Below are 27,386 nucleotides of genomic sequence, written 5' to 3' on the forward strand. Positions count from 1 at the left end.
GGAATATAAATTTTATTTAATGAAAATTAAAAAAAACATGATGCTATATATAAAGAGAGTCTTTTATGTTATTCTAATGATGTCTTTATGTATTGTTTTAGATATTTAATTTTATTAACTCATATAAAAAATATAATTATATATATAATTATTTTTATAAAAATATAAATATTTATTTCAAGTATAAATTATGCCCCCGTTGATTTGTTTTTCTGTGAGTCCGTCACTGGTTTTAATGGTTAATCTGGGAGATCATCATACTAGCTACATGACAAAAAAAAGATTGGAATATTGACATCTCAATTTGGAATAGAAGACATAAATTTCTAAAGATCAACTCAAGTCGTATTTTGCCACTTAAGAGCACTATACTTTCTTCACTATTATTCAATTACCAACCGCACAACCTTTAATTCTCAAGTCTTCGACTCTAAATAGCATGCATCTGAACGTGCCTCTACAAATTAAAATCCTCTCATAGCCTCCGATATATAGCATATAGAAAGAGCCACTTCGTTTTAATTAAAAGCTACATATTGCTTCCCCTTCAATGGATGCTATAAGGAATCTAACCCTTATAGCTTTGATCGCTGCGTTCAATATTGCTGTTGTGTGTGAAAGCAGAGTGGCGAGGAAGGATCTGGGGTTGGACCTCGGTGGGGTGGGTATTGGCGTGGGTGCTGGCATCGGTGTAGGGCTCGGCGGCGGCGGCTCTGGTGCTGGTGCAGGGTCTGGCTCGGGTTCGGGGTCTGGGTCTAGCTCCAGCTCAAGTTCGGGCTCATATTCAAGTTCAGGGTCTGGTGGCGGATCGTCCGGGGCAGGTTCAGAGGCAGGCTCACACGCCGGATCTCGTGCGGGATCAGGATCTGGGTCGTCTGGAGCAGGTTCGGAGGCCGGTCATACGCCGGATCTCATGCCGGGTCAAGGTCGAACGGAGGAGGAGGAGGTGGTGAAGGTGGTGGATACGGCGGAGGCTATGGAGGTGGAAACGGAAAGTGAAGGATTAATATAGTTAACAAGGAAGCTTGTGATGGAGGTTTGAATAAGTGATGATGGATTCATGAATATGGATGGATTTTCAAAAGATCATTTCATGCATGTGTGAGCCATGTTGGTTGTTAATTGGATTGTATGTGTTAGCATGAATGTAATGAATGTTGTAGTAGTGTGCTTTAATTATTGTTACTACATAATCAAGTAATTGTTGGATGAATGATAAATGTGGAAGTGAGTCATATTGCATGCATGCATGCTGTCTTGTCTCACTTTTCTGGGAAGAAGCTATATATTTACAATTAATTAACGTGTAGACGTGTTTGTGACAGGATTATATATAGGTAGGTTTTTAGTTTTATGAACGAAATTGATAACCATACGATCGATCGAGAGTGATCTGATGAGAGCTCCACGATACGCTGCGAGGATTAAAATTAAAGATTACAATGAGAAGAGAAATCGTGTGGGAATGAAAGTAAATGAATAAGAGCAGAAATTAAATAAGAAGCAAAGGTTCAAATGGACTTGATTTCTTTCTACTATATCTGTATTCACAGCGCCTCTGCTATATTATAAATTTAAACCGTTTAGATCAAATCTTAACATCTTATCAAATTTAAATATTAAATAATCTAAATTTGCAGTGTTGCTTTCACTCTGTGGGTGGAGATGGAGGGAGATAAGGTGGAAAAGCATAATAATGAGAAAGTGGTGAGACCTGCAGCGCGCAGGATTGTTTCCCCACGCATGACTGCTTGGTTTGTTAGTGAGACGCCTTCCAAGCTGAAGCCTGAGGCCACGTGCCTATATATATATATATATAATCATGTGCTTGCTTCAAATAGTAATTAGTTAGATAGTTAATTCAATTTATCTTTTTTTTCGTAGAAGGGATTGGCTCTATATGACATAACTAAAGATAACTAAAATGGATGAAAATTGTAGTTTGACCCAAGATCCAAAACTGCAAGATAGAAAAGAATACACCAATCCTAAAATGTTCTATTATATTCCATCAATACATTAAAAAGATTATACGATGTATCGGTTGTGAAAGTAAGCTAATATTTCTATTAGCAACTAGGGAGTTTTCAAGTCCATCCAAATACCTAAAAGTCGAGTTTGACTTCTTAGAATGCAGCCATGATTAAATTATCTATGAAATGTATAACCTTTAAATAACTCTTAAGCTACTAACTAAATTAGTTTAGGTTAAACACCTTGAATACTGAAATGAAAGAAAGGGGAAAAAAAGGTTTTCTCATCCATTCTCTCTTCCAAGACCTTGTTAGGTGACATGCTTCCATATATTATCACTCTTTCCCTCTAGACTCTTCCATCAAATACATCCCACCCTCTCACTTGTTTCAATCTCTCTTTGATTTAGGGAGAAAATTTGGATTGTACAAATTAATTTGAATAGTCTAGATTTATTAATTTTTTTATAAATTTTTATTTGGTAATACAAATCTAGACTATCCAGAATGGTGATGAGATTCATTAAAAATATTAAAATTTTTATGATTTTATAAATATTTTATTTTAACAAATAAAAAATAAAAAAAATTAAAACATTAAATTTGGACAATTTAAATTTCCTTCCTAAATCAGAGGAGCTACATACAACAGCCTTGCGGAGGAGAAAGGCCCACGACCTTATAGGCCCATCCATTGCCCTTTTTTAACTTATCTGCGATCATTATCATCGTTCATCGTTACATTCAAAAGTTTATAAGGTCAATCACATATAATATGAGCATCTTTTAAATAAATTTTTTAATCCCAAATATAAAAAAATAAATGAGTAAATTATTTTTAAATTTATATTTAGTAACATTATAGATCTTAAATTTATTTGTCATGTAAATTATTTCCTTAATTTTTAAAAATGGTATAATCTAACTTCTATCATTAATAAAAATTAAATTAAATTTAACAATTAGTTGACAAAAAATATAAAAAATTGCCTCAAAAATTATCAAAAAAATTACAATAAATGATTAAAAATTACAAACAAGAACCTAAAAAATTGATCTTTTTTTGTAATTTTGAAATTTTTTTTATCATTTTATGTTCAACTAATTATTAAAGTAACTTTTTGGCAAAAAAAAATATTAGAGTTAACTTTTGTTAATAATAAAAATCAGATTGTACCATTTTTAAAAGTTAAAATAATAATTTATATATAAATAAATTTAAGATCTATGATGTTATCGGACTCAAAGTTTAAGAGATGATTTGCTCAATGACCCAATATAAAACACATGAAGATTTATTTATTATTATTTTATAATTTTATTTCTGTTATAAATTTAATTTTATAGCCTATTGTATACCGTGTCTCTTTTCATATTTTTAATAGGGTAAAGTTAAAAAAATTATTTTAAAATATATTTAATGAGTTAACCTTTTTTTTTTTAAGTTTCGGTGGAACAGTTGAAAGGGTTCTTAAAATAAAGATAGGGAAAAGTCAAATTTTGACAATTATCAATGGGCAATGGGAATTTAAAATTTAAAAATTAATAAGAAATGGAAAAGAAAGATACAAATAAAGATATTAATACGATGTGGGGATACTTGGGTAATCAATGTGTGTGTGATGAAGAGAACATTGAAATCGTTTGGCTTGAGTGAGATTTTATATTATATTTACAAATATGAGTTAAAAACAAAATTAGAAAATAAAAGGAGAGAAGATATGTATATCAATTAAATAAAGAAATTGAACAGTATCCCCACCCAAAGGGTCAAGGAGTGTTCATCTGGATCTCACTTAACTCGGCTAGGTCTTAGATGGTCAATATAACTCATGGGCTCAAATGGCATAGTTTGTCCGGGCTTGTGGGCCATGAATTGCTCTCATTCTTAAAAATGTGAAGATTTCATTAAAAAAAAATCATTAATGTGACTTATTAATATATCAGGCTCAAAATAATTCAAAACATTACTGCAAGATTTTAGATTTAAATTGAAATAAAATTGCAAAGTAAAATGACCAAGATATTATCTTCAATTAAATTGAATAAGAAGTATAATAAATTTAACAAGTAATAACAGAAAATTAACACATAATATTACGCAAATAACAAGTAACTTGAGTGATATTGATTACATGTTAGATGTTTAAAAAAGCATAAGACTTAACTGATAGAGAATTAATGAATAAATATTGCTTACCTGTCTAACAAGTAATTTAATTGACATAACAAGTAATTTGCCAAGCTATAGAATAAACCAATCTTGTAAAGTTATTGAATGTTCAGCAAATAATAAGTAAAACACAAGGAGTAACACAGCCTTTTTCGCGGTCAATATTAACTTCACTTCAATCCTAAAATTTTGTAATGGGTTTTTCAAAATTGTTGGGGCCTGATTTAAAAGTTTGTAAAATTTTATCTAAAAATAAGTTATCTTTTATAAGTTTTTACCTTTAAATCTATAGTTAACTTTTCAAAATTTAAGAAGTAATTTTTTCAAATACTGCCTCTGGAATGAATATTGTTGAATAATTATGGTGAAGAGAAAGATAGAAAGAATGGGCGCTATTGGGTGTGTGATTTATTTCATTTAATTAAGGGTATTTTAAAAAATGTGATAATTTTAAGAACATCAACTAATTTTAATTAACTTTTTGTCTATGCCAAATACTTAAAAGATTACTAATGAATAAAAATGCATGAAGTATTGTATACAATAAAAAAAACATGGCAAATTTATCAACAGGTTTAAAGTTTTTACACTCTAATCCCTCCCCACCTTTATCTATTCCATTTCCTCACTAATATTTTCCAAACATTGCCTTAGATAAAAATCCACATCTCTTCTTCCTCTGCCCTTTTCTCTGGCTTCCTTTCTTTAATTCTGGACCCTATTTGTCACTTTCCCCACTTTTACCTGGAAAAGAAAATTCTAGAAGCCTAGAAAGAATTAAAAAGAAAAACAAATTCAATTTACAGACTTTTCATAGCCATAATATGAAAGGTACCACTTCACAAACTTCTTCAGCCCAGTTTCCAAATCCGTTGTTGGCTTGTACCCAAGTTCTCTTGGGCCAAACTAATATTGGCGTGCGTGAACGGAACGTCGCCGTTTCCAGGCATGTCCACGATATTCCTCTTGGCCTTCACCTTCAAATGTCGCTCCAAAATTCTCACCAGCACCGGCACCGTCACCGGCGACGTGTTTCCCAGATTGAAGATACGAAACGGGGCGGGTCCTCCTTCTTTCCACCCGAACCGGTACTCTTCCCCGACGTGTCCAACGATGCTACACAACCTCTTACGATGTCGTCAATGAACGTGAAATCTCGGGCTAAATCAGCCCGGTTCTTTCCGCGATAGATCGTGATCGGTCTGCCTTGGAGGATGCTTTTGGTGAACGAGAAGTACGCCATGTCGGGTCTGCCCCAAGGTCCGTATACAGTGAAGAATCTCAAACCGGTTATGGATAACCCGTAAATGTGGTTGTAAGTATGGGTGATTTCCTCGCCGGCCTTCTTCGTGGCAGCGTAGAGGCTGGCTGGTTGGTCGGTCCTGTGAGACTCCGAGAATGGAACCTTTTCATTGAGACCGTACACGGAGCTTGAGGAAGCCCAGACGACTGCCGGCTGAGGATTCGCCGATTTGCACGCTTCAAGAAGCGCGATGAGCCCGGCGATGTTGCTGTGAACGTACGAGAGAGGATTCTTCATGGCGTAACGAACGCCGGCTTGAGCCGCCAAGTGCATGACGTGCGTGAAAACGACGACGTCGAAGAGCTTAGCCAGAAGCTTAGCATCGTTCAAATCTCCTTCGACGATGGATATGCCATTGGTGATGAGAAGCGACCTGCGAGCTTTCTTCAAAGACGTCTCGTAGTAGTTATTGAAATTATCGAGACCGACGACACCGTCTCCTCTTCTCTTGAGAGCGAGGGAAACATGAGAGCCTACGAAACCGCCGGCGCCGGTGACCAAGACGGCCATTCCGCCGCGGCGATTGATCCGAGCGGAGTCCCGAACCTGCTTCTCCCATTTGGTCCCTCCCCAGGAAGCGGACAAATAGGGACTTCCTATACTCTGGAAACTCAAATAGGATACGGTCAATGCGATGAGGAAGAGAGCCCAAAGGAACATGGTGCTGGTGGAAGAGAAACATCGATAAACTTGACGATTCATGAGATGAGCTCTCTCGGATTTGGATTTTCCGGGCGAAGAAGGAAGAAGCTGATCATTATCCAGCGATGGCATTTTCTCTAGTGTTGTGATGCGTTAGAGAGAAGATTTTCTCGTCAAGTTTTACCGAGAAAGTTATAATCTGGCGTGAATAGAATTGAAGAATGATGAGGAGCAGAGATTAAGGGGGAGAGGGGATGATGATGATTGATTGGCGGCGAGGAAGAAAGGCGCAGATAAATTTATTTTCTCTGAATCGGCTACACAAAGCGTGAGGACGTGGTTATATATATAGTGAGAGAAACTTGGAAAGTCAAAGATTGTTCAAACGAGGATTTACCTCTGGGAGAACACCTTGTTTTTACTTTCCTTTTTTTTAATTATTTTTTAAGGATTTTCTTTTTTTTTTTTCACATTGTCCAGGCAAAATTATGTATTTTTGCTGACGTGGCTGAACAATCTGGCCAACTGGTAGAATTTTAGTAGGAAAAACTTAACTCCTTAATCTTATATTTTTAAATAAATTAAGGCATGTGAATTATTTATATATTTTAGAATAAATTTTTATTATTAATATTATCGACACATTAAAATATACTTATTTTGGTTTGATTAAATAAAAATACATTAAATATATATTTTATATAAAATTAAGTTCCCAAGTCTTGCATTTTTTTTTCTCTAGCCATGATATTTCAATTTAAGTGTTAAATGATTTATTCAATTGGCACGTATCCTCAATCTGTCATATATTTAATGTGATTGATGATTTCCATTTATATAGATATATTAGAGGAGGATGGCAGAATCGATTGAATTTATTGTAATGAATTAATAATATATTGCATTAACAATCTAACATCCAAACAAATATTTGGTAATCTTTTTGTATTGTTAATCAAATATTGCATGGATAGTGTATGACACTTCTTGTTCTACGCTTAGATACAACCACGGCATTTGGCGACGTGAAATGTGTGAGCAGTCTCAAAATCGTCCCCCAGCACGACACGCTCATTTCAACGTTGACAGGCAGATAACAAGCTGCATTTTTTTTTTTCTCATGTGGTAGTCAGATCTTTTATTTTCTTCTTTGTCACATCCAGAGGTACCGGCCCTCAAGCTAAAAGTATGTTCTTGAAGGGTCATGGCTTCAAAGAAAAAAAAAAAATTTGTCTTATTAATATTGCCGATTATATTTTAGGGTTTTGTTTTGAAAGTTCGGTCTTGCAGGTCTCAGCCATAATATCTATTCTCTCCTTTCCAATTTAAGAAGCTAATAAACAGATTTATTATCCTAAAAAAATTATTACATGTGAGATTAAATTTAAAAAAAATAAATTTAAATAAATCCATACTACAATAAATGTGTAAAGTTTAAACATCCAAATCCAATATCATAATAAATAGTAACATCATCAAAATATCAACACCAATAATGACTAGTCAGCAATATTTTGATGATTGTCATCACCATCATCATTATCATCAATATAATTTGATCCTAGATTTCAGTCTTTTAGATATATTTTTTAGTTTTACTCTGCATTATTTTAACTTAATTTAAAAAATAATAATAATAATAATAAGGCATGGCCTGAAATTCTATTTTGCACCTCAAATTACTAGCCTGACCCTTGCTATTTTTGGATTTAAACAAGTTTTGCCCATTTTCTTGACTTGACTCACATCCATTGTAATGTCCAGTTGAGCCAACCTGATTTGGGTGGTTTTCCTTTACTGTTGGACCATGTGAGTTTGGCTTGGACATGACATATTGGGTTTCAATTTTTTTTCCAGCCCAATACGACCCTATCAATGTAAAATACTCTCCCTTCAACCCACGTGATAGTTTTAACTAATTTATTTTTTAAAAAATTAAGTAATTTTAATTATTATTAACTAAATGTTTAAGATTATATAATTTTTCTATGCTTTTTTTATTTAATAAATTTATAAAAAACCTTAGTAATTATACTTCTAATTCTTCCTAAGTTTTATTACCTTCTATTAGTAGCACCATGACTAGCGATTACATAATCACATCCATTTCTCTCTCCAACACTGAATGGCCACATTCATCTGATGAAATTCGATCTTGCAATGTTGCTAGTGAGTATCACGAGAACAAGTCTATTCTAAGAAACTAATCCATCAAAAAGAAGAGCCTCGTATTTATAAACTTCACTCAACTTATCTCAATACGAGGAACAATGATTACATAAACACATCCATCCTTTTTTAGACGCGGAACGACGGCCTATTGGACTGGTCTTGTGATAGCAAACGGCACCGAGAATGGCAAATGAGGAATCACACCATTCCGAGACTGTCCCTAGTTTTTAACTTTCGTGCTTTTGCTTTCTTTTATGTTAAAAAAGCAATGAAATAAACGAATTCCTTATTTTGACATGTGCAAAAGGTGAACCAGAACTCCATCAGAATGTTGCAGTCTGGCTTCCATCGAAGGCAAAGCCGAAGGTGCTATAGATTCTTTTAATTCTCCTTTTTCCTGGGCTTCATATAAAGCCAATTTTTCAGACCAAATTGCCTCTTCATTTCAGGGCCAATTTACCAACATTGCCCCATCCTCTTCAAACTTAGCACCCACGGACTCAATGTGTCACCATCTGATGGCAGATTTGTGCTTGTTTGGATTGGGCTTTTTAACATTGCCTAAGTCCTTTTCTTATTATCAGAAACCAGCCTCAATTAAAATAATAAATTTTAAAAATTATATATAAAAATAATTTAGACAATATTTAACCACGTCCTTACTATACATTTCAAATTTATAATTAATTACGCTAACATTATAACACAACTATTTATTGTTCATTGTAATGAACCAAAAACATCAAATATATCACATTAATTGTCTGATCAAATCAATGCAAGCTTTCATTATTAACTAAAATCACTAATACATTATCAAAATATATATGACATTAAATAAAAACCAACCAAGAGACAAATAAAAGAAAAACTTATATACTTAACCATATATATTTAAGGTACTTATTTTTAATTAAATTCAGATATGTGTATTTTTTATACAGATTATTTATTCTATAAAAAATTATGTTATTAATATTATAAATATGTTAAAGTTCATATGTTTTAATTTAATTAAACAAGAATATGCTAAATATATAAATTAAGTATATAAGTCTTGTCCGACAAATAAAAACAGAAATAATATAATTTTGCACCATTAATATTTTAAAAAAAATAAAAACTAGTTTTTATCTGTTTCCCACCTGTTCTTAACTGGCTCAGTGTTTTCAGTCCCTGACAACGTGGTTATAAAAGTTATTTTGAAATTTGCTAAAATCATTATTTTCAAATATCCTGAAATGCTCAAGGCATCGTATTCTTATGGCATGCGTGGGTCACTGGAGAAAATAAAAAGGAGAGAGAATGTGAGGGGATAAAATTGAAGAGATGCAATTTTCTCTGACTATTTTGCTGAGTGGGAGAAAATAAGAAAAAAGAAAACTTGTTAATTTATTTGAGTAATGATAATCTTATTATTTGAAGAAAAATATTTCTATATAATAAATTTAATATTTTAAACTTATAAAAAATTAATATTTTAACATGTTATTTATATAATTTTTATTATATATTAATGATTAAATAAAAATATAATTGTAAATTATTTTATCGATGCTAACAAAAAAATATTTGTTCAATTTAATTTTTATCTCGAACATTTTTCCCTTTCTTCTACTTTTCTTTTTTGCCCAGCATAACATTAAAGCTTATTTCCTTCTCTCCTCTTCAGCATAAAGTTTCCCTACATCACAAATGCTCAAGACACTCATACCATAGATTTGCAAGAATTTTTCTTTTTTGGGTAATCGATATACAAGAAATTTTATTTATATTCTCAGCCACTTTTGTTTAATGTTTTATATCTATCTGAATGGAATCATTCAAATACATTTATTTGATATGTTGAAACGGAATATTCTGAATATGTATTTGCTTAACATATGATTATGAATTTATGACTTCTTAGATATTTTTTTAAGTGAAATGCGCACTTTATCTTGAATCATGATTTATCATTGGTTAAGGTATATTTTGTGCGCTCTAATTTTATATAAGTTTTATTTAATCACTTAATTTAATAAAGTATCCTTTTAATATTATTTAAACCTAACACTAGTTTCAAATTATTTTTTGTCAATCATTATTATTTTTAAGAAAATAAAACTTATATATTAACACCTAAGAATGTTTATCACTATTTAAAAATTTAATGTATTTTTTTGTGTGATGAAACTAATGAGGTTAGATTTAAAAAATTAAAATATACTTTATAAAATTAAGAGATCAAAATAAAATATTGTGTAAAATTTTAAAACTAAGTATACTTTAACTTTCATGAGTTAGAATATGTGATTGTAAATCTATATAAATAAATTTACTTAAATTTTGTTTAGAAAAGTGTTCTATTTATAAATTATTTGTAAATTACTTTTTCAGTGCATCGAGATTTAAATAACAAAAAATACTAATAATAAAACTCATGTCTTTTTTAGTAATTAAAGATTTGCAATAACTTCTCATTAGGTCTACCATCTAAATAATTTTGAATTTATTAAACTTTCGATTGATGTCAATTATAATTATTTCAATTTTATCAAATAAATATAAATTAAAAACAACAATAATCAGATTCCAAGATTTTTTATTTTATTTTTTGAAGAGATTCCAAGATTCATGAACTGAAAAGTTTGTAACTAATTTTGTAAGAAAAATAATAAATGTGAGTGATTTTAATATTAAAAGTTAACAGAAAATGTGACGCAATTATTTTATATTTAAGTTTTCCCATATGCATGTATATCCTTTTCTCACATTTGCCGCGGTAAATTGCGAAACTTCGTCACGGTACGGTCCGCGGAGGGCCTCACCGTTTATAACATTCCTTCCTATTTTAAATTCTAACCCTCTTGGATTGACAGAAAATAGACACCGATACACTTGCAAGAAATCTAGCCAAGAAAGCGAGAGAAAATTCAGTGAAATGGTGGGCTAGAAAGTTGGCTAAGTCTTCTGTAATTGCTTTTCCTTGGTAGGGCCTATTGTTTTGATGTTTTCTGGTTCCCCAATAAAATCTGAATTCATGTGCGAACTTGGGAGATAGCCGATGGTCGCGAAACAAAACCCACGAAGAAATGTCGCAACGTATATGAACATGCTCTCCTCGCTTCTTTGAATCCTTACCCCAATCTTTCTACAAATGGCTTCTCTTCGTAGACTTGCTCGTCCACGCCATTTCTTCCTACACGTATCGTTCTTTCTCTTCCTTCTCTTTCCTGTAGCTTGCAATTCCCTTGCCTGCTTACCGATACTGATTCCTGTATTTCCTTTCTTCCTGCTCGCAGATTACTACTTCTCACCTTCTACTCTCCAAGAAGGTCTCTTCATTTTTCTTTACTTTCTTTGGTTCCTTCTTTTTGGAGTATAATATTCATAGTGATTAATCTCTCCGTTTCAGGGGGGAAAGTAGTATTCACTATTCACTGAAGTAAACATTTCATTGTATAGGTCTTTCGGGAAGCGTTCGAAATTTTACAGCACGATTGCATCGTTGGGACAGAGTGTATTAATAAACCCTGAAGATGGCGTGGTCAGAGCTGAAGCAGGCAATCTGGATCTCGATGAGGAGATATATATGCTTCGGCGTGATTTTGAAGCTGCCAAAGAGAGTTTTCGCAAAATTCCTGATACGCTGAAAGAAATGCCAAAAATGAATCCTAAAGGTTGGTCAAATATTTCTTGGACCTCGGAAGAAATACATTGTTCAAGAAAGTGATTGGTTTCTATCTTGCGTTGCAGCAGGCATATACGTGAACAAAAACTTAAGATTGGACAGATTGCAAGTTTATGGGTTCGATTACGACTATACGTTGGCACATTACTCCTCCGATTTACAGACTCTAATATATGACCTCGCAAAGCAGCACATGGTTAACGAGGTTAGCGCATGCCGATTCTTTCTTCATTTCCACTTCTTAGTCTTTTCTTACTCCTCTCATTGCTTTCTTTCAGCTCAGGTACCCTGAAAGTTGTATGGAATTCAAATATGATCCATCTTTCCCCATTAGAGGCCTTTACTATGACAAGTCAAAGGGGTGCCTTATGAAGCTGGATTTCTTTGGTTCAATTGAGCCAGACGCATGCTATTTTGGTCGACGCAGGGTACGACGCTGATTCTCTATCTTATTAGGCACACATATACTTGGCATTATCTTATAGCCTTGTGCTATATTTTGATTTGGATATAATGAATGTTGTCCCTTGCTTGGTAGGTTCTGACTATGCATAGTTAGGGCTTATTTGGTATGTAGAATGGAATTGAATGTACGAGGGTCATGAAACGATGAGGAAAAAGCTTTTTTATTTTTAAAAATGAAAATGTCATTTGCGTCCCCGGATAAAATAAATTAATGGAATAGCATAGTGAAGAATATGATGCATATTGCATATTGGAGATTTTAAATGCTTATACTGTGGAATCTTGGGTTACTTCTGGTAGACATGCTACTCACATCACGGTTTGTTGTCAATTATAACAATTGATCCTTTCCATGAATTTACAGTTAAGCGGACAAGAAATACGAGATATATATGGCACACGACATATTGGTCGGGAACAAGCCCGCTCACTTGTTGGTTTAATGGATATCTTCTGCTTTAGTGAGGTTAGTTTCTCTGCTATTTTGTTGCACAATGATAGTTGATAATGACCTGGTACATAGCAAGGGAACCTTTAGTAGTAACTCGACTTTGAAGACATTTCCCCTCTTTTTTACAGTAGGTTTAGTAATTTTATTATTCAAAGATTTTTATTCTAGCGCTGAATCTGTTCATGTATTATGTCTGAGAGTTATAAAGCCAAGTAACACCCTGCCATCCGCATGCTGCTCTGTACATTCAGCCAAACCAGAGCGGTCCTGTGGCTATATCTTTACTTAGTTATGGCTCTAAGTTACCATATTTGTGATAGAATAGCTCCAGCAGTGAGGACTTATTGTATAAAGACTGGTAGGTTCAGTCATATTTCAGAAATAAAGTGAAAAACGAACTAGCCAGAAATAATTGGATAATTTTTGTTCCGTTTCATGGGACTTGTATAACATATTAAAACTCCCTGGTTTCTCTTTTTTTTTTAAAAAAAAAAAATCTTGATAGACCATTTATTTTGCTGTTAACAGCTAGCAGTCTCTAAGGTTTTGCTCCTTTTAGCCATTTTTATAGTTGGTATGAAGATATAAAAAATGTTGGTTTTCTTCAGGTTAATTTCCAACTGTAAGACCTGCTTTCATAGCTAAGCAAGCTCAGACTTCAAGAATATTTTAAGGATTAAGCCATACCTCTGTCATCAAAGATGGAATATGTTCCAAAGCATGTGAAATCTCAAAACTTCTTTTATAGTTTTAAGGCTTGAAGTTTACATTTAGAACTCCCTTCCCATATCCTTCTGCTCCACTCTGGGCATCTTTTGACTTGATGAGGCAAAGTTTCTCTCTACCATGAAATTTCTTTGTTTAGGACTGATCCCTTTACACGATTGCTTTACTTTGTAGGCGTGCCTTATTGCAGATATGGTGCAGTACTTTGTTGATGCTAAGCTGGAATTTGATGCTTCGTACATTTATGAAGATGTAAATCATGCCATTCAGCATGTCCACCATAGTGGCTTGGTTCATCAAGGCATTCTATCTAATCCACATAGATACTTGGTTAAAAATGTAAGATTAAACCGTTTAGCTTCCTTTTTTCCTTTCTATGAATATGTTCAATACATTTCAATGTTGATGTTCTACAATGTCAGAAAAGAGTTAGTTGTGAAACTACTTTTATAATTAAGTTAAACTCATTTTTTTATCATCATTGAGATAAACATGGTGCTGCAGTCGTATTTTATAATTTAAAGGTTATATCCTCTTGTAAAGAGTTTGTAATTGTTGTCATTCCTTTGTTGGTAAATATTTCAGGGGAAGATATTTCAACTCCTCAAGATGCTAAGGGAGAGGGGCAAGAATCTTTTCTTGTTGACTAATTCTCCTTTTAACTTTGTGGATGAAGGGATGCGCTTCTTGCTAGAGGTAATTGCTTGAGATGATATTGCAGAATACACCTACTGTCTATTGTATCATGGAGAATGTCCTCTGTAATTCTCTACAGCCATCACTATATCAATGAAACTTTGCTTGAATGAATGCTTAAAAGAATGAATTATTTGACCTCATTGAGCTTGGTCAATGATAGAGTACAATGGCGTCTTGCAAACCATATATTTGATCTCACTTGGTTGGATAAGACTTGTCATTGTTGTTGACAAATTCTAGTAACAGCTGTGTGATGGAGTTATGTGAAGTGCATATAATGCCTTGATTGTTATCACTGACACTTGCGTTTTGATGTTTTGTCTACTTTTGTATTAATTTCACGGCTGAAAGTTCCTACTTGTTTTTAAATATAATTATTCATGCTGAAATTATTATTTTTTTGGTTTTTTTTTTCTGTATCTGGCCATAATTTCCTCAGTTGATTCTTTATTTTTTATTAGGATTCTACGGATTGTAGAGACTCCTGGAGGGATCTGTTTGATGTTGTAATTGCCAAGGCCAATAAACCACAATTTTATACATCTGAGCATCCATTCCGGTTTGTATTCTCTTGTTTGATTATTTCTTTTAATTCAATTTACATTTGTGTGCACTATGTGAAACAGTTGCATGGTGCCAATTTTTCATGATTATACCCTAATTCTTTCGTACTCACATTTTTTTATATGTTTAACAAGGGCATTAGGGATCAATTACTATTTTGCTTTGGTTTCCCATCGCTATGAAAAATAAAACTGATATACGAAGCCTATGCCACTTTGATGCTCACTCGCTCTCTCTCACACACATGCACTCACGCACAACTACGGCAAATCTGGAACTGATAATGATTGTCTATCATATGGCTGGGTTGAAAATTCTCTCTTCCTCACTGGACTTAAGTACACCTGGGTTTTTGTCTTTCAAAAGTTCTCATTGTTAAATAATTCTTGCTCAGCTAGCATCGAGCCTCTTTTTGTGTGCATTCAGGATTTCTTGCTTATCCCTCTTAAGTATATCATCCTGAATTCTTTTATGAAGACCTTGAATGTAGTAAGTTCTTCCATGCCAGATGTTATGACACGGTGAATGATACATTGACTTTCACCAAAGTTGATGCATTTCTTCCTAATAACGTTTACTATAATGGATGCCTCAAATATTTTCTTCAATAACCAAGTGGCGTGGGCCAGAGGTATGCTCTCTTTGGATGATATATAAGACATTCGCAATACTTATTCTTAGCTGCTTAAACTCAAAGAAGTTGTGATAGTAAAGTATATCACTAATTTGACAGAAATGATCTGTCATGATACTCTTTGAAAGCTGACAACCGTCCTCATTATCAGGTGATATATTTTGGAGATCACCTATTTAGTGACTTGAGAGGACCTTCTAAGGCTGGTTGGCGAACAGCTGCAATCATCCATGAACTTGAGGTGTGTTTAGCATTTAATTCTTTCTTGTGTAGATCAGAAGCAAACATTTATATGTTGAGTTTTTTGTCATAGTCAACATTAGAATCAGATGTTGTATGTAATGTGTGTTCAATGCTGCAGAGTGAAATACAAATACAAAATGAAGATAGTTACCGTTTTGAGCAGGTATACTTCTGCCGCCTGTTATGTTCACCTTGACTTTATTAATTTGCAGTTCATACTTTCATGCTGAAGGATTTCATGTAACCTTACCCAAGTGTTTTATTGAACATGTGTCCAGGATGATCTATGTTGTGTTGCCTTTGGTTTTGAATTAGTCCTCTGATCAAAACTTGTCAATTATAGTTTGTTAGTTAACTAATGAACAACACAATAGAAGTTTGTAACCACTGGTTCATGGTTTACTGTCTTTTCTGATACCAAAAGCCTCTTATATGTATTGTGGGATGGCCCTGAGTTGTGAGGATTTTTGCAAGAATGTAAATTTTTGTAGAAGTAAATAAGCTTTATTAAGTTCAATTCCTTGAACCTAGGGAGCTAATCATTCTGGGTATAGTTGGAAGTTGTAAATGTTAGAAATATAATCTGCATGGCTTGTTTTTGTTGTTATTGTTGTTGTCCAGTTTGCATATATTATTATATGGATGTATCCATTTGTATAGGAAGCCTGAAACCTGTTTATTAATCCCAAAATTCAAATGGCCATCCAGTAGTAGGGTATATCATACCTTTTCAGTGAGAATTGACTGCTATTTATCACATGCCTTTTTAAGTTGAGGGCTGAGTGGGAGCAGTATGTTAATGAGTTTTTAAGCCTATTATACTCCATACATGCACAATATTGACTGAAAGGTGCTGATTTTATTTTATTTTCTGGTGTTTTAAGTAAGCGTGCTTGTAACTTTATGAAACTCATCATCTTTCCACTTTCATTTTGGCTAATTATGGGATCTAGTTTGAATGATTCACCAGACTTGCATTTTGCATTTAGAATTTGTTCATCTTGGCTAATTTGTTCAGTTAAAGCTTGTTCTAAAGCATTCGAAGAGTTTTATAATGGTCTTGGGACAAAAAATGGATAATGAAAAATTTATAAGATTGTTAAGAGTAAGGAAAGAAAATTAAGAAATTTTGAAACAAGTAAGGTGTACAAAGGATGAAGAGGGAAATGTTTTGGTCACAAATAATGATATTAAAGACAGATGGGAGACATACTTTTCTAAACTTTTCAATGATGATGGGAATTCGTCAATTAACTTGGAAGATTTAATAACTCCTAAAAGAGATCAAAATTTGTCATTTTATTGAAGAATACGAGCTTGAGAAGTGAGAGAAACTCTTAAAAAAATGGCAAATGGTAGAGCTAATGGATCTGATTGTATCCCTATTGAAATATGGAAATGCTTGGGTGAAGAAGGAATGTGGGGGTTAACTAAGTTATTTAATGAGATCTTACAATCCGATAAAATGCCGGACTTTTGGAGGAGAAGCACCTTAGTTCCTATTTATAAAAATAAATGAGATATTTAGAATTGTGCTAATTACAGAGGGATTAAACTTATGAGTCATACTATAAAATCATGGGAAAGAGTGATTGAGTATAGATTGAGATTGAAAATTGAAATTTTTGAGAATCAGTTCAGTTTCATGCTAGGGAGGGCGATTACAGAAGTGATTTATTTATTAAGGGAATTAATGGAAAAGTATCGATGTAAAGGTAAAGATTTATTTATGATTTCATTGATTTGGAAAAAACTTATGATCATGTACTAAGAGAAGTACTTTGGAAGGTATTGAAAAAAAAGAATGTCCGAGTTGTCTATATTCAAGCTATCCAAGACATGCATGAGGGGGCCACAACTAGTATAAAAACGCTTGGTGGCGAAACAAAAGATTTTTTTATAAATATTGGACTACATCAAGGATCATTTTTGAGTCCTTATTTGTTTGATCTAGTCTTAGATGTTTTGACTGAGCATATTCAAGAGAAAATTCCTAAATGCATGTTTTTTGCGGATGATATAGTTCTTATTGCAGAGACGAGAAGATGTTAATTGTAAACTTGAATTGTGGAGGAAGATATCGGAGTCAAAAGGTTTCTGCCTAAGTAAGAGTAAAACAGAATAGTTATATTATAATTTTGATAAGGGGTCAGTGAGTAGTAATTTGAAAGTGAAATTGGGTGATTAGACCATACCTCAAGTGGAAAAGTTTATATATTTGGGAGAGATCATTCAACAAAATGAGGAAATTGATGAAGATATTGCACATAAGATACAAGTGGGGTGGTTTAATTAGAGAAAGGTTAAAGGAATTATCTGCAATCGTAAGGTACCTGATAAGTTTAAAGGAAAGTTTTATCAAACTGTTATAGAACCAGCAATTTTATGTGATAGTGAATGTTGGGCTTTGAAGGCCTAAGAGAACACTCTTGGAAGTTGTTGAACGTGATCTCTTAATTAATAATATTTCTAAAAGCTTAATAAATGATAGAGCACAATGGCGTCTTGCAATCCATGTAGCCGACCCCACCTAGTGGGATAAAGGCTTGTTGTTGTTGTTGTTAGTGATGTTGGGCTTTAACGGGACAGCAAAAGCATAAAGTTGGAGTAGCAAAGATGAGAATGTTAAGATAGATGTGTGGATATACACGTAGAGACAATTTGAAATGAGCGAATACGGGAAAAAGTAGGCATGACACCTATTAAAGGAAAAAATGATAGAAAATCATTTGAGGTGATTCGGACATATACAAAGAAAATCACGGGAGGCACCTATGTGGAGTGTGTAATAGATAACTTTGAGTGCTGTCAAGAAGGGTAGAGGAAGACTAAAGAAAATATTTTTGGATGTTGTTGAGCAAAATCTTTTAATCAACAATATTTCTAAAAGCCTAATAAATGATAAAGCATAATAATGTCACATAATTTATGTAGTCAACCCCAACTAATGAGATAAGGCTTGTTGTTGAAAATATACATGTGTTTGTTTCTGTTATTAGGGAAAGGTCAATAATGTCTCCTTTGGAATGAACAGTAAAGTTACTTGCCCCGACTGCATCTTAAGGATGTCAAAATTATGAATTATTCTGTTTCTTGTTGGTGGTTACAGGCAAAGTTTCATATAATACAGGAGCTCCTCGGTAAATTGCATGCAACTACGGCTAATAGTCACAGGACTGTGGCTTGCCATTCGCTTCTGAAAGAACTTAATGATGAGAGGCTTAAAGCACGGACTGCAATGAGGATGATGTTTAACAGATCTTTCGGAGCAACATTTCTTACTGATTCAGGTCGAGAATCTGCTTTTGCCTATCACATTCATCAGTATGCAGATGTTTATACTAGCAAGCCAGAGAACTTTTTATTTTACTCACCTGAAGCATGGCTTCATGTTCCGTTTGATATCAAGATCATGCCTCATCATATAAAGGTAATCTATCCACACAGCTGAACAAATTATTTTATATATGCTACTAAAAATTGTGTTCTTATTTCTTAAGAAGTTGAGAAAGGAACGACCATTTGTACAATTCATTAGACAGAATAAATTTTTAATCTGCATGAACTAACAGCAATGATATTCTTATTCTGTTTACACCTGTCAACTTCATTGGACGCGATATTCATTTCATACACCTTTAAATGGCTGTGGACCTGTGGTTTTGTTCTTCTCATTGTTGGCTGATCCTGATGATACGAAAAGAGAAGAAATTTATGGCGATTGCCTTGGTGCAATATTGTTATGAATATGAAACTCAAACCTCATATCTTGTTTTCCAAATATTTTAAATAGTGAGTTAAAAATAAATGGATTTCCCTTGATACTGACAATAAATAAACAACCCTGGGAATTTTCATGATTTTTCACATGATTCTCCTACTTGACTTTTAGGTTTATTATATATTGGGGCCACTGGTTAAAATCGACTATAAATGTTTCTTCCTTTAAGGGATAGTAGTCTAACATCCTTAGTACTGAATTGGCAATTATTATTCAGAAGTCTAACCAATTCTTACTAAATTAGAACGCTATACAGGCTGCATCATGGAAACGGGACTTGAGATAAAGGGAAAAGGTGAGGAAAAGTATTTTTAATTGTTGAAAAGGTATTTGAGATGAGGCGAGATTTTTTTGTTTTTTGTTTTTTGGGTGGCGGGGTGGGATTGGACTTTTGTTGTTTTCAAGTGAACTTTTTCGTTTCCATTTTCTTTCCCATTTCTATTTTATTCCAAACAGGCTCTTGATACCTCAAAAAAATTCACGTTTGAGTTTATCTTTTATATGCCTACTAGATTGCACATTTCATAGAGTTTGTTGGTCGTCCATACCAATTGTGGCCTTTTTTTTACTTTTTTTCAAGGTCATTTTTTATTTTGGCACTTCAGCTCAATCATCTTAGAATACATTACAAGTCTCCTTCACGGTCAGTCTGTTCTGTTCATTTGGGGATCCCATATTACTGTTTGTGCCTGCGCACTTATGCTATCCCATGATTCCACTTTGGAGTTCTGTTCTGTTCATTTGGGGATTCCATTTTACTGTTTGTGCCTGCGCCTCTTATGCTATCCCATGATTCCACTTTGGAGTTCATGAATCTGTTGATTGCGAGACTTGTTAAATGCATTCATACATTTCGATACTGTTGGCTGTTGTTCCATTACTCTGTTCTTTTATTTGTCTTTAGGTTCCATCAAGTTTGTTCAGAACATGAACCAGTTTTGAAAAAGCAAAATGGCGCAGTTCCCAAGTGCTGCATCTGCTAGACACAGTTGTTGCACCAGGAACTTGCATTTTTTGTTCCTAACAGCAAATAGAGTAACACCACATAGATTTTTTGTGGAAGAGGGAATCAGAAAGGAAGCCGATACACACACAATTTGTTCTGGTATCAAAATAAGAACTTACAATTCAATTTTGTTTTAGTAAGGAACTTATGACTACGTTTGTTTATTTGTTCCGTTCCTCGAATTGCTGGAAGCTGTGTTCAAGTTTCACCATACAGTAACAAATTAATTGACACAGTTAATGACCCGACATTCTGTCTTCTATTTGTTAGTTTTTGTTATATTTTTATAAACGTCAAGTTTTCACTTTCATTACCTAATAATCGAGCTTAACATATTTAAACAATACTTGTGATGGAATCCATCGTGGGATACAATAGCCATAATTTTCTTGTCAAATGGAAACTCGTCAGAAGATGATGATAAGAAAAAGGCGGAATCTATCTATAGAGACGAGCAAAACGGCTTAAAAAGGCATGCAGGATCCTGGGTGTTTTATTAGATTAATCAAATACATGGAGCGAGCAAAACCTGCTCCCCATTTTTTAAATTATTTTAAGTTCTGAATCCTGCCTTATGCTATAAGACATTATTTTATCCTCTCTCTCAATACAAACCACAACAACAGGTTTTGCAGTCCTTCCAGCTTTAGAAAATTGTTCTCTTTCATGCTTGAAGGGCATGCTGCTGAACAAGGCCTCCTTGTGTGAGCTGCTTTTCTGCTAACATGGCAGCATGCTGCTCTAAGTATTCTCTACTGTTGATCTCTGTTAATCTGCTTATTTATAGCACACATTCAGCAGCTGCTACAATTATATGAAACTATAAATTCGATCTCACTCAGAAAAGTAAATGAACTACTACTGTTCTGTCTCTCTGGGTGATATAGTTTCCAACAAGTATCATTTATCCATTCCAAACATGCAAGAATTACATTGAGAAAGGTTGCATCTTTTGGGGACAAAAAAACCATACCAAATCTTGTCCTCTAGTCAATAAAAGACAGTATCATGTCGAGAGAAATATCATACCTACTGATGGTTCTGTCTTTTGCAAATCCCAATTCATTGTCTACACAGAGATCAGACACATCGTTTTTCCTGGATCTTGAAGAGGTCCTGGGAGCAATTTGTTTAGCCTCAGATATTGTTACTATTCTTTCAAAAAGCTCTTGAGGGCTCCCATCAGCTGAACACAACAACCTGGCCCTATTGTCGTATATCACCTGTAAACCACGATTTGCAAGGCCAGGATCTTATCTTAGTTGGCAGAAAAATGAACACATGGATGGGGAGGCAGTGCATAGGTTATTAAGCAAAATTAACAGTCAAAACAAAATATGTTTACCCTATTTCATTAACACAACACCCAGAAGAAAAAGTTAGACGGGAAAGGAACTTACATCGATTAAGGTGACAAATCTATGTGCTGCTGGCTTATTCTGAAGCCCAAAAATTGGGATGCCTTCCAATGCTAAAGTATGAAATCTCTCTATGAAAAAAATTATATATCCAGCATAAGATTTTTGGATATCTTTATGAACCGAGAAACTAAACATGGGATTTCTACATAAATGAAATCAACCAACTTTTATCGAATCCAAGACATGTCAATTTTATATTTCTCATCTGCAATACCCTACAAACGAGACATCCCAATTCTGTGTATATTTTGACCAATGCGCGCGCGCATGTGTATGAAAATCCACTCAACCAATGATGACTTACTGAATAATCCGAAATAGTCAGCAGCTCCAAGAGGTTTATCACAAAGTTCCTCAAAAGTAAAATAGGCACATCCATTGGCTCCCAGTGGAACCTGATGATTAAAGGGAAAATAGTTTCAGAAAATCTGGAAATAACAGCAGTTGTTTGCCCTGCAATAAAAAGATTGAACATACATGCAGTGTCCTTCCCATTACAACTTCCACCTCTTGGGGAGTAGCCTTTTGTTCTCCAATTAACTGTTGAAACCTTTGCCTAAGAAAGCCAGATAATTCTTGGCCAACTAAATAAAAACCTTGCTCACCCTGCAGTCAAAATTGCAGGGGAAAACATCTAGTAATTAGATATCAACACCAGAAAGAGCTGTATAAGATATACCTGTAAATGTAAAATTTTGTCATACCGAAGTCATCTTGCGATAGTCAGTTGATGAACCAATCTCGTGTGTTGCACATCTTTCCTATATTAATATATACAAAGCAATTTCATTAGAGTAGCAATAAAAATAATAAAATATACAAGCATGTGCTCATGCTCTATATTTTCTCACATAGACCAAGATATAGCCTTCTTTATAACTGCTGGTGTGAGTAAAGGTCATTTACAGAGGCTAAAACACGGAGAAATTTCAATTGACACCACCAATAGCATGGCCAAATCCTGAAATTATTTTGATATACAAGCATAATCACATTATAGTGAAGCTTAAGAACATAGCCTATATGACGCTTCACTCAACCAAGCGGAGACTAATATATACCTTTAATGTGGCAATGAATGGTAGGAAGAGATCCCTTTGCAATCCACCCTCATACAAGTTATCTGGAGCACGATTTGAAGTGGCTACTAGAATCTAAACTTGTCTCCAAGTCCATACAAAGAAATTAAATATTAAATATTGAAGTTAATTTTGCAGAAATTCTACAAAATCCTATTGTTCAGAGAGGCTACTATGTGGTTATATTACTTACAATGCCTTTGCTGAACAAATGTTTGAACAAGCGATTTAGGATCAGTGCATCTGCAACATCTGTTACCTATGCAAAATATCATATACAAAGCTCAAGTTAAGGAATCAAAATACCCCCGAAAAAAATCTCAATGTGAATCAACTGCAAAAAAATTACCATAAATTCGTCAAGACATAATAAAATTGCCTCCTCGGAAATCTCTCCTGCAACAACTTCGAGTGGATCTGACACACCCTTGTGCTTCTGTAAGGATGCAAAATAAGATGTTTGATATAAACCCTCTTTTTTTCTTCTGGTTGATCATGAATTCAGAAATTGACAGTATACTGAAAATGACTAAGGCTATTATTATATAATGCTCAGAAAGCCTTTTATGCTCGATAATATTTTTATGGTGATCTCATTAAAAATATTTTTTGCTAACATCTTTGTTCAAAATGGTTGAAAGAAGAGAAACCAAAACAAAATGAGATATATGCCACTCATGAATGATGGAAGCTTCCAGAAGTAGGCTTTAGCACTTCTAATTGCAAAAGATGCGTAGAAAATTATTGAGATTTCCCCCATGGTTGGTAAGAAAGAATTCAAATGCAATTCAGCTATGGCTTATTTACATCAAAGCAGAATCAATTATTATTGCGTTTAGAAAGCAGTTCCACATGTAACAGTATCGAGTTTATTTTAGGTAAAGGTTCTATAAACTTACTTGCAATCGGCTATGTACATTTAACATAAAGTCATGAAAATGAATCCTCTTTTTCCTCCAATTGAAAGGCCTGAGAAAGAAAAAGTTGTAAGCCGCAAAAAATGGTTAAGACAAGGTTTATCTTCATGAAACCCTCTTCCATAAAATCTCAGAAATGATCGATATTATTCCCATCTAGTTCAACATTAAAAATATGAGGATTTGGTGACATGTATGAAACCAGGTTAATCCAAAGAGAACAATCCGATATCAAACTCACAATTGATCAAAAAACAGGTCCATCAGCATAGTTTTCCCAGTCCCCACTCCTCCGTATAAGTATAAACCTTTAACTGGTGCATATGACGGTTGAAACAAGAGACGAGACCATAACCACCCGCTCCTACATAAGCAAGTTATTTTGAATGCCGATGTGTAAACATGAAGCAAAGCAGAACAAGATAAAAACTGCAAGATTCAAACTGATGTATCAAAAGGGTATGAGATAGTTACAGGAATAAATGAAAGTATACCTTACAGGTTTTTCAGAATTGCGATCCAATTGGCAGGCTTCAACAGACTCAACCAGCTCATCAAAGAGTCTCTGAAGTTCTCTCAGAGTGACTATCTGCCAAAAGAAAATGTTCATAAACACAATTAAATGAAGATAATGAAGACAAGGTGGAGCCATGGCCAAGTATATGTCATGATGATTTCATATAACATACGATCAGCATCTTATCAATAAATAAAACCAGATATGTGTATATATTTTCATATAAATAATCAAACAGAACTAAGGCTATTATCTTCCCAAGGAAATATCACCAGTTGTTTACATTCTCATTTAGAGCACAGAGAGTAGGTGGCAAAGAAAAGGAAAAGATTACTTACAATAAAAGTGAGGCAGTGCCCTCATAATGTCTACACAGTTACCTGGCAAGTGTCGCCATCTACAAGTTCACCAGCAGCAATTCTTCGTTCATACTCAACAAGAGGTCCTCCTCTGTTTACTTCTGTAACTGAAACAGCAAGTTCCAATACTCGTGAAACGAGAGAAAAGTTTCAAATCCATTCTTAGATACAAAAAAGTATGTAGAGTTGTAAACCAAGGCGATCATCATAAAGGAAAAAGGACACATAGTATGTGAGAAATCAGAAGTGAACCCCATTTAACAATGTGCCCGGGATATTTGTATGTATCTTTGGTTTGATCTACATGAGAGTTTTTTTCTTAAAAAAATGGAAAAAACAAAATAATCATAGAGATTAGAGAATAACCTCCATCTGTGAGTTTTACGGCATCAGCTGAAACAGCTCTTGAGGTTGTACATGCTTTATATCCCAGTAACTTGGTTTCAGCATGATTAACAACTCTATAAGCTGAACTATGATATGCTTTTCTAAGATAACAAGGTGCTTCTGCTCTACTATTGATCATAACACATTTTTGCCTCTGAACAGCTTGTCGTAATTGGCGGACAGATCGAGCTACGGTCCTCATCTTCAATCGCACCTTGATACCAATTTACCACAAGGAGGTCGCAGCCTACCACTCCGAGCTCCCAAAAGCAAGAGTGTTAGGAGTGGTCCGCCCTGAACTATTCAAAATCACTGCAACGAAAGACAGATAAAAAAGATTCTGTATTATAACAAACTCTCAATTACATTAAGTCAGGGATGAAGAATCCGTGGAAGGAATAACTTAATAATTGATTTGACTGCATTCGGGAAAAAAGCTTTTCATTGTAACTAAAAATGGAAGGAATCAGAATATGTAACTATTGAGACGCATAGACAGCCCGCAGAATTGATCGCGACGAAACCATGTTTCCGCATTCATTCGCTGTATGTTATTAGACTACATCGGGCGAGACCAGGGGAAAAAACAAGGAAAGGAAGAAAATTAATTCACAAATTCATCGAACCCAGGAAAACAAAAGCCCGAGTACCGTCAATTCATTCCAAATATTCGGGAACCTCAAATACAATCCGAGATATTAGGAAAATATCAAAAAGAGGGAAATTTTTATCAAAAGAAAAAATTGAAGAAAACAAGAAAAAAGAAGGACAGGGGGAACAGACATCATTATTAACAAAAAGAAAAGTTTAAAAAAAAAACGTAATGATCCGGAATGAAGAAAAATACCTCCGCCACAACTGGGAATTCATTCGTGCATGGATAAAGAGCCAATACCGTAGAAGGAGATTGATAAATAATAGTACTACTACTAGTAGTAGTAATAATAACAACAACAAAAGTGCTATAGCATATCTATCTCTAGTTCATCGCCAGAACAAGACTCACCAAGGATTCAGGAACGCCTCGAAAGAATGGGGGAAGAGAGAGAAAGAGATTTGGCTAAAAATGGTTAAAAATATCCCAGCATGCCTGCGTTTTGGGGTTTTTGGGTGTCGTGTATGACTCAGAAGTCTCGCAAGTTTTGGGAATCATGGATGCACTTTGAACCAAGAGGCAATCAGCTGACCTAGCCACCTCTAAGACTGAATTGAAGGAATTGTCAACGGCTTTTTACTTGTTTTATTATTATTATTATTATTATTATTATTATTTTCACGGAGAGACAGGACAGGCTATCACTGGTTTGACACTTTTGGACCAATTCAGAATTTTTGTTCATTGTTTTAGGATCGGGTCACCATCGCTTCTTTTTTATGGTACCCAGATTTGATATGGAGGGAATAATGTTAAATCCTGTTCTATCGTCTTATAAGAAATATACTCACAGTAATGCCAGCAATAATAATTTGGTCAAACTGAGTATGACTTTTAAATCCCTTTAACTTTTATTAAAAAGTGCCTATTAGAAAAATAAATAATAATATGAATTTATAATATAAATTACATCATTTTAATATTCTTTAAAGATTTAAAAATGTTCTTAAGATAATTCAATCAAATTTAAGAAAATATTGAAATAATATACCCAGTTTATTAAAATATATGGTACAACTTCTTTTATCTGGTGGGTGGTGACATTGTACGATGCCTTCTAATCCACTCAAATGCTTCGTATATTAATGTCACGTTTATTTAAGTATGTATTTAATTCTTTATTTTTATAAAACATTTTATTTTAATTCATTAATTTTATAAAATATATTTTTAATCTTTTAATCTTGATACTGTTAGTTGTATGCCAATAAATTTTTATATTAAATTTTAAAATATTAACAAAATATTTTTAAATATTAACATATTAAATTTAATTTTTTAAAAATAACAATAAATGATATAAAAAATAATTTAAAACTAATGATGTTGGGATTAAATAATTAAAAAAATAATTTATAGCATTAAATGATTAAATTAAAAATTTATATAAAATTAAATTAGATGACTAAAAATATATTTTAGCCTATCTTTTATAGTCTCGAAATATATATATATATATATATATTAGATCTTTAAGCGAAAAAAATCCCGTTAGTCTATCTTTGATCTTTTTAAAGTTACAATGATAGCACAGGAAAGGTAGAAA

The 27,386-nt window shown here is 33.7% G+C and overlaps 2 protein-coding genes and 2 pseudogenes across 3 annotated transcripts; 2 read left to right on the forward strand and 2 right to left on the reverse strand.

Moving 5' to 3' along the window:
• The first annotated feature begins 363 nt into the window (after positions 1-363).
• LOC129320770 (glycine-rich cell wall structural protein 2-like) lies at positions 364-1,280 on the forward strand (annotated as a pseudogene).
• A 3,379-nt stretch (positions 1,281-4,659) lies between these two features.
• LOC129320769 (UDP-glucuronate 4-epimerase 1-like) lies at positions 4,660-6,308 on the reverse strand (annotated as a pseudogene).
• A 5,122-nt stretch (positions 6,309-11,430) lies between these two features.
• Positions 11,431-20,753, forward strand: LOC129320047 (uncharacterized). The gene is given in 14 exon segments (XM_054965190.1): positions 11,431-11,580; positions 11,711-11,925; positions 12,005-12,141; positions 12,215-12,364; positions 12,766-12,867; positions 13,753-13,917; positions 14,164-14,274; positions 14,739-14,836; positions 15,350-15,444; positions 15,447-15,472; positions 15,627-15,716; positions 15,837-15,881; positions 18,828-19,148; positions 20,404-20,753. Coding segments are annotated over 13 exon segments (1,455 nt in total). The 5' UTR covers positions 11,431-11,580; positions 11,711-11,837; the 3' UTR covers positions 20,431-20,753.
• Positions 20,754-20,969: 216 nt separating this feature from the next.
• On the reverse strand, positions 20,970-26,347 carry LOC129320046 (uncharacterized). Of its 2 annotated transcripts, none has more exons than XM_054965189.1 (15): positions 26,192-26,347; positions 25,165-25,497; positions 24,820-24,905; positions 24,417-24,511; positions 24,164-24,286; positions 23,905-23,974; positions 23,355-23,441; positions 23,199-23,264; positions 22,988-23,080; positions 22,631-22,687; positions 22,404-22,532; positions 22,231-22,321; positions 21,906-21,994; positions 21,535-21,728; positions 20,970-21,278 (listed from the first exon to the last, which is right to left on the reverse strand). In XM_054965189.1, exons 2-15 carry the CDS (start codon positions 25,385-25,387, stop codon positions 21,170-21,172), a joined length of 1,512 nt encoding a protein of 503 aa, XP_054821164.1. In that variant the 5' UTR covers positions 25,388-25,497; positions 26,192-26,347; the 3' UTR covers positions 20,970-21,169. The 2 variants fall into 2 exon arrangements, with proteins under 2 accessions (XP_054821164.1, XP_054821163.1); XM_054965188.1 differs by having other exon boundaries at positions 26,033-26,301.
• Positions 26,348-27,386: the final 1,039 nt, after the last annotated feature.

Source organism: Prosopis cineraria, unplaced genomic scaffold, assembly GCF_029017545.1.
Source record: "Prosopis cineraria cultivar Desert tree isolate PC_DT_omini unplaced genomic scaffold, ASM2901754v1 PC9, whole genome shotgun sequence".
NCBI classification, from domain to species: Eukaryota; Viridiplantae; Streptophyta; class Magnoliopsida; order Fabales; family Fabaceae; genus Prosopis; species Prosopis cineraria.

What these genes read in the sequence shown, in the direction of transcription:
- LOC129320046 (XM_054965189.1), bottom strand. Translation starts at nt 25,387, where the DNA reads ATGAGGACCGTAGCTCGATCTGTCCGCCAATTACGACAAGCTGTTCAG. An exon ending in GATTTGTCACCTTAATCGAT is followed by an intron (nt 21,729 to 21,905) that starts GTAAGTTCCTTT and finishes CGTGGTTTACAG; the next exon opens with GTGATATACGACAATAGGGC. An exon ending in AAAGACAGAACCATCAGTAG is followed by an intron (nt 21,279 to 21,534) that starts GTATGATATTTC and finishes ATAAATAAGCAG; the next exon opens with ATTAACAGAGATCAACAGTA.